At 40.6% G+C, this 11,816-nt stretch overlaps 1 protein-coding gene across 1 annotated transcript; it reads left to right on the top strand.

Moving 5' to 3' along the window:
* The first annotated feature begins 1,236 nt into the window (after positions 1-1,236).
* LOC106809872 (WD repeat-containing protein 46-like) lies at positions 1,237-10,013 on the top strand. The gene is made up of 16 exons (XM_014813108.1): positions 1,237-1,344; positions 3,765-3,970; positions 4,353-4,430; positions 4,665-4,777; positions 5,106-5,193; positions 5,354-5,415; positions 5,643-5,747; positions 5,917-6,067; positions 6,359-6,494; positions 6,809-6,908; positions 7,346-7,499; positions 7,879-8,026; positions 8,392-8,486; positions 8,725-8,820; positions 9,272-9,382; positions 9,773-10,013. The coding sequence occupies exons 2-16, from the start codon at positions 3,773-3,775 to the stop codon at positions 9,905-9,907; spliced, it is 1,770 nt and encodes a 589-aa protein (XP_014668594.1). The 5' UTR covers positions 1,237-1,344; positions 3,765-3,772; the 3' UTR covers positions 9,908-10,013.
* Positions 10,014-11,816: the final 1,803 nt, after the last annotated feature.

Below are 11,816 nucleotides of genomic sequence, written 5' to 3'. Positions count from 1 at the left end.
ACGCGTAGTAAATCGTAGGTATTATAAGGCTATTAAATGACGAATTTCCCTTGTTTATTGATGTCACACTCCTTCCCTATTATCTACTCCTGCTATATATATATACAACATGGTGTTTAACTCGCCGCCGCACGGACCACAACTCACCGTTTTCAATCAGTTACAACTCCGGTGTTCCTGCAGGTGACGCCACTTTCCAACTATCGTTGGAATCGCAGAAGACTACTGAACAAGCTACACCCGCCATTTTTGACAATCGGCCTGCCAGAATGCGCTCAAATCACAGAAATTCCTCAAATATCCATGCGAAACCATCCTTCGCATGCTACCAGGCAAAAAAGCGGCATGCCCAACAGCTGGCGGCTGCGCTGATTGGCCATGACTCACCCGCGATGTCAACAAACATAGTTGCACAGCCTGTCTGCACGTTAAACTTAATTGCTGCAGCCAATCAGCGCAGCCGCCAATGGTTGGGCATGCCGCCCTTTTGCCTGGTAGCATGGGAAGGATGGTTTCGCATAGATATTTAAGGAATTTCTGTGATTTGAGCGCATTCTGGTGGGCCGATTGTCAAAAATGGCGGGTGTAGCTTGTTCAGCAGTCTTCCGCGATTCCAACGATAGTTGGAAAGTGACGTCACCTGCAGGAACACCGGAGTTGTAACTGATTAAAAACGGTGAGTTGTGGACCGTGCGGCAGCGAGTTAGGTAGCTCTAGTACTATAGCCCGCGTACAGTTGCCGCTGGCAGTGGCAACTGTATGCGGGCTATAGTAGTAGAGCTGTACGAGTTAGGCACCATGTTGTATATATATATATAGTCAATGGTCGCGTGTGTGCTGTAGCTGCAGGTGCCGACTTGTTCTTGCTGCCAGTGTCAGTGATTAATCAATATTAATTATTATGATATCGAGCAAATACTAAAAAAGTTATATATACTATTACTATTAGTAATACTAATAGTATTGTATTAGTACTATTAGTATTAGTATTACTAATTATATAGTTATAATATACATGATATAGGTTAATATAGAAAGCAAGTTGAGGTCAATAGCACCTGCCCTGTAGCACCGTAGTCATTATCAACAAATACATGCGACACATTAATTATTGAAAGCACAGAACTTACAACTTACAATGAAGTACGTACCAGAAAAAACACGATTAAAACAATCAGTCAATGAGTCAATGAGGAATGGGTATGGCGCTGACCGGAAATGACGCAACCGGCATATAGCCGGAACCGGAACCAGAACCGAGCTGCGAGTTGTCTCGCTCGCTCGCTTGTCTATGAACTGACAACACATGTTATGAACTTAGTTATGTCGTGATCATCTTCTCAGGTATATTATCATATCACATGTATGCGCAGCAAATATCATAGAGTATGTAGATTAGCAGGCTAACACAATACACCCGTAATAGTACAGGTAATGGGTGCGATAATCATGAATATTATGGGTGCAAATCCACTTTGGTTTAGGCACCTTAGGCTTAGGCTTAGGTATCACGAAGTGATGCACAGAATTCTGTGTATCATCAACTGATGCACAGACTTTCCGTATATCAAGGAATGATGCAAAACCCCTAACCCTAACCCTAACCTTAACCCTAACCCTAACACACTTCGTGATACCTAAGGTTATACTTTATGACTTAGGGTTAGGGTTAGGGTTTTTGCATCATGATCATTCCTTGATATACGGATACGGAAAGTCTGTGCATCAGTTGATGATACACAGAAATCCGTGCATCACTTCGTGATACCTAAGGTGCCTAAAGTGGATATGCGCCTAAATGATGCTGTCTATTTACTACAGACTGTCTCACAGGCACTTGACTTGGAACGTCTCAATAAAAAAAATAAAGGTCAATAAACACGAAATGTATTTACTACCAAAGTCTTAATGTTTTTCTACTCTATTTCGCCTATAATCACCTGTAAATGTCGGTCAAATGCTCATCTGCAACACACAAGTACACCGCCATCCCGCCCTGTACACAAACAACATGAATAAGAGAGCAGGTAGGAAAGCGTGATCACAAAATTCGCTCGACGCTCGCTTTATTTCACACCTTCACAGCATGAATACACATCCAACAACTTCCATCTTGGTATTTATGTGTAGATAAATGTTCACTTGTTCGAATTATAACTCTGTCCTTTGTCCTTACCTACTCCCGCCAGAGATATCTCGTGAAATCCTGCAGGAAATGTTCTCTCCGTGAAAATGTAAAGAGAGTGCATGTAAAGATGACGTATCATTCGAAAATCCCTAACGGCGCTAATTTCGATCGATCACTGTAGTCGTGTGTGTGTGACGTCATGCCCGCGCGCATTATGCTTGGTTTGGCGGGCCTCGAAACGGAGGCTCGGAGGCCGGCAGCAGCTCATCCCGGCATGCAATGCGCCGCCATTACTCGTGTATAAATAGACATCTCGTCCTCTTTACACTCTCTTTACATTTTCACGGAGAGAACATTTCCTGCAGGATTTCACGAGATATCTCTGGAGGGAGTAGTTGGGGACAAAGGACAGAGTTATAATTCGAACAAGTGAACATTTATCTACACATAGATACCAAGATGGAAGCTGTTGGATGTGTATTCGTGCTGTGAAGGTGTGAAATGAAGCGAGCGTCGAGCGAATTTTGCGATCACGCTTTCCTACCTGCTCTCTTATTCATGTTGTTTGTGCACAGGGCGGGCGTGTGGTGTACTTGTGTGTTGTAGATAAGCATTTGACCAGCATTTACAGGTGATTATAGGCGAAATAGAGTAGAGAAACATTAAGACTTTGGTAGTAAATACATTTCGTGTTTATTTACTTTTTTATTTTTTTATTGAGACGTTTCAAATGCCTGTGGACTGTCTAGTTACTCTGCTGTCAGCCCTAGTACTATAGCTTATGGGCTAGCCCTTGTTCGCCACAGGCCTGTTGCGAACAAGGGCTATAGTACTAGAGCTATTCCGCTGTAATTTACCTGTTACTGCACACTATACATTGTCTACAGTACAGCACACTGTTATTGTTAAGGTTAAATGTTTATTGTTTGTGATATCTGACATTAAATAAAGATTCTTATCTTATCACACAGGTTGGGTCTCGCTAATCCGGCGGCAAGCTTGTACTATTGCTGCTGCGCTTGGGACCAATTGCATTAGCAGATTTTCATAACTAGTGAAGCTTAAGTTAGGGTAAAAAGGAAAGTAATGCATGTAATACTCAGTTATACTGCATTGTTAGTACAGTATATGCATTTATACAGTGCTACTGTATCGATCGGTTCTATACAACTTGCATACACACAGGGGTAGAAATTAATTTTTGAACACGGGAGTCCAACGGACTCCCTACCCTCAAAAAGAGGGAGTCTGCAGCAAAATGAGTGAGTCCACAGTCTGAGGTTCAAAATTAAAGATGTTAACAATAACGCATGGGTTTATTGTGAAGATTCATGCGGTTGCACCTCTGCCAAATTTTCTTTGGACATTAGCTGAAAAAATACGGTAATTCCGCGAGGCCGTGCTCTGGAACGAACTATAGTTAGTATGGCAGAATTTCAGGGAGCCACACGGACTCTTGCATATGTCAAATCAGGGAGTCCGACAGTAAATCGGGGAGTATTTGACTCCGGACTCCCGTTAATTTCGCACCTTGTACACACGTTACATGAAATCAGCTTCTTGAAAGAATTACTGGACCTCTTAATGACAAAGTGTTAGCCCTGTGGCACAGCATGTTTACAAATTTGTGTTTCAGTTAAAACAATGAAGCCAACGAAACGTTACTTCGGGGCGGACGCTGTAGCGGCAAAGACAGATGCTCGGCAAGATGACGGAAGAAAAGACAAGTCCGGAATGAATGAGAGCAAGTCCGGCACTGAAGACAGATTAATGTTGCTACCGGATGACAGTGATAGCAAACAAACTTCCAAAAAACGGTCTAAAGTTCCGAACATGAGAAAGGTATGCGAGCGATTTCAGTTTTGATGTCCACATGTAAATTAATATAACATGAGCAGGGTGTTTTGTAAGAGTTGGGAATGCCAGTTCGTCATTGGTGAAATCAGGTAATATTGTAATGCATTCATGGGAGTTCCAGCCTGTGCTACTAAATGTGGAAGATCTTACACAAACACGCATGGGGAGCTTGATACGACGTGCCAGTGTATCGGCCTTGAAAAGTCAATGATGAGTAACCTATAAGGTGAATCGTGCTAAACTGTATAGTGTAATGTGAAATGTATAGCAGTTTTGATGTCAGTAGTGTATAGGAGTAGTTGTATTCAAATGTAAAAAAGATTGTAGGCCTACTCGCCATTAATTATGATGAACTTTTATGTTGCAGATTGATCCCTACCCAGGCGAGGCACCTGTATCGGAGGATACTGTGAAGAAGTACACAAAAACAAAGAAAGTTAAATCTGTAAGATGTCATGTTAACTGCTTTCGTTTTTATTTTTTGAATAACACCTTTGCTACAGCAATACTAATTTATTATTATATGGATATTTAGAATCAATGACAGTTATCACAGTATTCAAATTTATATACATTATCTTTATACTATATTGCCTTATAAGATCCAACAATTTCCAACAAGGACCTGTCAACTCAACAAGAGTTTTTGATATGCCATTCTTATCGTCCTATTCCACAGGCAGGAATAAAAGGTAAATATCATGAGCACCGATACAAACAGCAGGTGCAAGCTACACGGTTGGCTGCAACGCAAGCTGCCAGAGCAGAGCTGCTACTGCGAGAGGACACAGGGTGAGTTTCAATTTATAACTGTCTGCTGGTAGAATTATTGGTGTGAACTAAATTCTCAAGAGTTTGTGGGCAACTATACTTCGTGTTTTACGGTTGGAATTGCTAATCTGGCATCAGTTGGTGTCCATCCATCTGGCCAAAATAGTTAGAAACATATTTATACTACAGTATTTTCAAATCATTGTGCTGAAATCTACACGAGATAGCACGATTATTTGTTGATATACACTGCTACTCTGGTAGTTATCGTTTACACAGTATTATTATCATTATTTTTAATATTTAACTTCAGGAAAAACATATAAATCTTTTTTTAATTTAATTTTAGGTATTTCGAGGCAGATGAAGGTGAAGACACGAGCAAAATTTCACAGTATGACATAGCTGATGCTGTTGATATAACTAGTGCAGAAAAGGTATATCTAAATAATCACATAAGCATTAATTCATCAATAAGGAGGAAAAATAATGACTCAACATTATTATTTAATTATGTGAAAGTGTGATAATTTCATAGCATAATTTTACATTATGTATTGTATTTTTTTTACTATATAAGTGTAAATAACTTTACAGTTCTTTGAATTGCACCTGGACAAGTTTGGACCATACAGAATTAATTACACAAGAAATGGAAGGTATGTTGTTGAATCGCATTATTCAAGCTAAAATTATGTTATACAATATAATGTAATAATATATATATACACCATTTAAACTTCTGCAACCCCCTTATTGTCATCCCTACAATAAACTAATTTGTCAAATGAGAAATCTTAATCAACAGCATTGGTTTTCTTTATGAAATAACTTGCTTGCGACTAACACATCTCGTCTTTAATAACGTTTGCTTCACTTTCTATAGACACTTGTTGGTGGGTGGAAGGAAAGGTCACCTAGCAGCCATTGACTGGCAGACTAAACATCTGATGTGCGAATTCAATGCTACAGAAGTTATAGAAGATGTGAAGTAAGTCATTGCAGGTCCATCAATTATATGTAAACTGATACATAGTAGGTTGGTTAGTAATACTTGCGGTAAATTCAACAGAAAAAGTACTAAATATGAAATTCTAAACATAAAGTATGGATTCACATGTTCATCTCAGCATACCTAAATGAGAATAATTGCGTTTCAGATGGCTACACACAGAAAACATGTTTGCCGTGGCTCAGAAGAAATGGACATACGTCTATGATAACCAGGGCTTAGAGCTGCATTGCCTCAAACTGCTGGACTCTGTTCTGCGCATGGAATACCTGCCATATCACTTCCTGCTAGCCACTTCTGTTAGCATTCTACATTTGTGCTTTCATACTAATGTCTTGAATACTTACTACAGAAAAAGGTTTTTTGGTGTCACAAACACCCAAGAGAAGAACCTTGGTCTAGAATCTGCCAGTATTTTTACGATAGTCACTAAATGAAAAATCGTATGTGCTTAAATATTTCTGAAGCAGACATCCAATTTTATTAATGCAAGGAATTACCCACTGACATTATAAAATCTGAATGCGGCAATGAAATCGCATGACTTTTGCTGATCCCTAATGATCGCTTGTGTATACCTGCTGTTTCAGAGTGCCAAAGGTTATCTGTCCTGGCTAGACATCTCAGTAGGCAAGCAAGTTTCGGGTTGCGTCACGCACATGGGCCGACTTGACGTGATGTGCCAGAACCCGCATAATGCTATCATTCACCTAGGTGCCACCGGAGGTAGGATTGCATCTCTTTGATAACGTCTATACGTGTTTCACAAATCTCAGGAATGTTGTTGCAAGTTTCCTGTTTCATATTGCTCTTCTATAGCCCCCAACCGTACAAATGCTTACTTAATTTTTAAATATGGTGTGATTTCTGGTATATCTGCTAACAAGTTAAAGTACGTTTCACTGCACGTTTTTTAAAAAATTTTTGAGTGTGTTTCAGAAACCATTACTTTATATTAGTTCATTTTGGCAGATTTTGTTTGACGGTGCGATTTCGGTTAGAAGACATATTTAAAGATTTGTATGACTTCTCATCGGCAGGCAGCGTTACGTTGTGGTCACCATCCGTTAAGGAGCCACTCATAAAGATGCTGTGCCACAGAAGTGCCATCAGAGGTTTAGCTGTCGACACCACTGGAAAGTAGGCATTGTTTCATATACCTGCGTGCATCCGACGTAAAGATTTGCTGTTCTGAGAACAAATGTTCTTTTTCTTCTTTTTTCTTGTTATTACCTTGGATCTTCTTTGGGACGTAAATCGGCTGTGCTACTGAGGATGGTCACTGCAAAGAGTTAATGTGTCTTCTGTTCTTCCACGTCACCATTACTAGAGACGGGCCCGCCATTTTACGTGGGCATCTGAGCCACAAGGGATCCCAGAGTTGGTCCACAGTCCCCAGTGTTCAGAGCCAGGTTTTTCACACATTGGGAAAGTTCACTGTTCTATCTGGGGTTTGAACTCACAGCCTTAGCCATGAATGATGGATGTGTTGGGCTTTCCAACGTGCTCAACCAGCTGAGCACTGAAACATCCCTAACTGTTGCCCATGATTTTATCCATGGTTCTGTCTGTTGCAGTTACATGGCAACTGCCGGTGTGGATCGCTCTCTTCGAGTGTTCGATCTCAGAACCTACAAGCCTCTCTACAAATACAAGATCTCTGCCGGAGCCACCTGTCTCAATTTTAGCCAGACGGGCCTGTTGGCTGCCGGGTTAGGTAACGTCGTTGAGGTATGTGCGTTTGTGTACCACTAGCTGTGTCGTGTTATGTTATAAAATGCGTTTTAGATCTGGTTGGCTTGTGCTGTTAAGAGTATGCAATTAGTCTTCGTGGCATAGATTCATCGTTATGCATTTTACAGTTTGATAATGAAAGCAGAATACTGAATAGACTGCTTATACGTTCAAACACCGGATGAAAAATATTTTTTATTTAATTGTATATATTGAGAATGGATAACAGCTGTACTAGGAATGTTAATGTTAAGCAGGCAGAAATTCCACTCGACACTGACGTGCCTGTATTCCGCCTGTGAGATAATACTAATTGATAAGTACCGCTACTAATACGAGTGCTTATGCTAATTATCCTACTCTTGGTGTATTGCAGGTGTACAAGGATTGTCACAAGTCACAGGTGACGGCTCCCTACATGTCACATCGGCTCACGTCTCCCATGACAAATCTACAGTTCTGTCCGTACGAGGATGTTGTTGGTGTGGGACACGGCCAGGGATTTGCCAGCCTAATCATACCAGGTCTCTTGCATCTGTTCACACGTTGAAGATCACAGTCAGGTTCCCCGGGTTTAAACCATATGTAATTAAAAGTCATCAAACGGCAGTTGCCTGAAATAAGTCTGTCCTTGTACTTTGGTTACACTTCTATTGAATTGAATTGTTAAAATCTGGAGGTGAAGTAAATAGTGGTAATGTGGTTCGTGATGGATTTTATATGTGACAGTTTCTGTCAGATGTCTTATTAACTATAATGCCTTTTTAGAAATAATGTTAGCATGATATTTTAATAGTCTGTCCAGGTACTTTAGTTTATTATTCGGTTATCAGTTGATTAGATGATTCGGTTCTATATGGTCTTCGTTTAAATCGTGCTTATTGCACAGGTGCCGGGGAGGCCAATTTCGATGCTTTGGACGTCAATCCTTACCAAACCAAAAAGCAGAGGCAGGAATGGGAGGTTAAGGCCCTGCTGGATAAGGTATACTATACTGCTTTACAATGACTATATTTCTAACAATATCAATATATATATATTATTAACAGACTAGTGGCTTTACTCGATCAAGATGTTTCTTTGTATTCTGCCTGCTACATGCGGCATATATTATGTGAGTGGAATCGTGAGGCAATGGTGATGAAATCCCACCAACTGGAGTTAGCTTGCAGCTGTCAATCTTGTTCTTCAGAGTTTTGTTAGTGACTTTGCTTGCTTACAGATTCAACCAGAGCTGATCACGCTTAATCCACACGAAATCGGGCAGATTGATCAACCGGCAATGCAAAGTAAATTGGACGCTAGGAGCAAGTTACTGGTATGTGGTCTACGTGGTATAATTTTTCAACTGTATTTTAGTTGTAGTAGCTTGGTATTTTGATCTTTTATTGATCTTATCGAAATTATCCTAATCTTTGAAAAAGTGCTGCTTATCATTGTGCTGTAGTTGCCCTGCGAGAACTAATAAATATGAATGTAGTATGAATCTGAATAAAAATGTAAAGAAAAATAGTGGTGTTTTCCATCAGTTGACTTTACTCTAATGCTTTGAATGCTTATTAGATTGTCCCAATAAAATTTTATGTTGTTATCGTTAATATAGTTAAATCCATGTACTTATTCTTACAGTATTCTTTTGTAGGGAGGAGTACCCTATATATGTTAGCACCTTCAAGAAATCACATCCTCACAGAGTGTTACTGTCATTCTAATATCATACTTGTTGCCAGGGTATAGCAGTATAACATGTTTTTTGTGCACTGTTCTAGTTAATCAAGTCACCAAAGTCCGACTTTGAGCCAAAACACAAGAAAAAGGGCAAAAGCAAAACTGGCAGGGTGGAGTCGAGGAAGAAGGGCCGGAGGTTCGAAGAGAAGAGGGTGAGCTACTCTCTCGATTAATCTCAACGCTGATAATATAATAACTATAATATATAATACATATACACATAGTATATATATATATATATATATATATATATATATATATATATAATAACTCTTTTAGTTATGCAAAGTGATAAACCGCTGCTGATTTACGCGTACGAGTAAGCGAAAAATGGAACCGGCGAGAAAGAATACGGTGAACTCGATCACGTACAGTGAAAGTTAGGAAACTAGCTGCACTTCTCTCATTACGATCGCCATAGATAAAACCGAGAGATTCTAAAGGATTCGCCGCGAGAATCGTCGCGGCTCGGCACGCGCGCGGATCCACGTTAGTCGTACTCACTGCTGTGCCATTGTCGTTGTTGTTGTTGTTGTTGACAGGAGTTTATCAAAGACACCGTGAAGCTGAGAAAAACTGCTGCGGTGGAGGAGTCTCAGAGCAGCGAGCCCGCGCAGCCGAAAACGACGTTAGACCGCTTCAAGAGTGCGCCACAGACAGGATCACGTGTCACATAACTATCTGTACATTGTGGTGGGCCTGTTCGCGCCTAACTGAAGAAGATCGTGTTCAATTTCATACCGTGATGAAAATATCGTAATAATAAATTTTTTTCGCTATATATCTAGTGACTTGCGTGTTTTGTACTGCAGTAAGCCATCGCCCACCGAGGCGTCTACTATCCCGGAAAACACTGTGATTAGAGAAACGAAAGAAGCCATAAACAGCGAATACAGTGTGGAAATGTGGGGTCTAGGAAAAAAAGGCTACAGTGTTGGATGTTCACGGTGTAATTACAGTTCTTTGAATACACAAAAATATGATAAAATTCACAATACGTACACATAAATCTTCAATTTAGGATTTGTTTAAGTTCAATGAGCACCACTAGTTCATATAATAGCATTGCCTATTTACTTTATCTAATATTGACAACAAATTAATTCCAACAAGCCTCGCTGGAATCTCGAAAGTGAGAAACGTGCGGTATGGTTTGCACGAAAACTTTATTTAGGAACTTTACTTTAACGTAACATTTTATTCAATGTAAATGTGTTGTCAGCGTCACGTCGACGTCAACATAAAATGTCCCTATATCTATCTATACATATATATATATATATACACACCACGGACACGCGCACGCACGCACGCACGCACGCACGCACGCACACACGCACGCACACTCGCGCACACCGAGAGAGACAGACGCGTGCGCGCGCACACGCACACGCACATGCACACACAAACGCGCACGCACACACACCGAGAGACACATACAATTTCCTATGTATATGGCAGAAATTTGTTCTTAACATACAGCAAAACACACTCATGTGTATCAGGAGCAAGAATCCCTCTCTCCCTCAGCAAGCTTTATATTATGCAGTTTTCGTCAGTCTATACTGCACGCTTGAAACCGTGCTCGCGCATGCGCAATATCTCCCGAGAACAATGGTATTATGCATTTAAAATGGAGAGGAGTCATCCTAGCATAGATTTATATAATAACATTCTATCAGTAGACCTCACTTAAGAAATTATGAAGACGAGATTGCATGTAAGGACCCCGCTGCGTATACCAGTCAGTACACAATCTGGCTAAGTTAGTATGGTAGCGCATGCGCAATATCTCACCAGAGGAGATATATTTTGTGATGAATATGCATTTAATATGCTTAGGGGGTATCTCCGCATAGATTTATGTAATAAATTCTTATCTGTAGACCTGTGTTCATGATTAGTAGAGCGCCCTAGCCCGTATAGTACAAAAGTCCTAATTTCCCCTTCCCGTCTTTTCCCTTGCCTCCCTTGTCGCTCGCTTAGCCTCTCTTTCTTCTACCGCCTTCAGCTATCTTGCCTGCCGCATATCCGCAGTCTCCCAGCCCCTCTCTCCTTTAGCAAGCTATATTATGCAGTTTTCGTCAGTCTATACTGCACGCTTGAAACCGTGCTCGCGCATGCGCAATATCTCACCAGAGGAGTTATATTTTGAAATGAATATGCATTTAATATGCTTAGGGGGTATCTCAACATAGATTTATGTAATAAATTCTTACCAGTAGACCTGCGTTTATGATTAACAGAGCGCCCTAGCCTGTATAGTACAAAAGTCCTACTTTCCCCTTCCCGTCTTTTCCCTTGCCTTCCTTGTCGCTCGCTTAGCTTCCCTCTTCTTCTACCTCCTTCAGCTATCTTGCCTGCCGCATATCCGCAGTCTCCCAGCCCCTCTCTCCTTTAGCGAGCTATATTATGCAGTTTTCGCCAGTCTATACTGCACGCTTAAAACCGTGCTCGCGCATGCGCAATATCTCCCGAGAACAATGTTATTTTGCAGACATTATGCATTTAAATCGGAGAGGAGATATCCTAGCATAGATTTATATAATAACATTCTATCAGTAGACCTCACTTAAGAAATAGGAA

Source organism: Priapulus caudatus, unplaced genomic scaffold, assembly GCF_000485595.1.
Source record: "Priapulus caudatus unplaced genomic scaffold, Priapulus_caudatus-5.0.1 Scaffold392, whole genome shotgun sequence".
NCBI classification, from domain to species: Eukaryota; Metazoa; Priapulida; class Priapulimorpha; order Priapulimorphida; family Priapulidae; genus Priapulus; species Priapulus caudatus.
The sequence above is the reverse complement of the archived record's forward strand: the minus strand, read 5'-3'. Positions and strand labels throughout refer to the sequence as shown.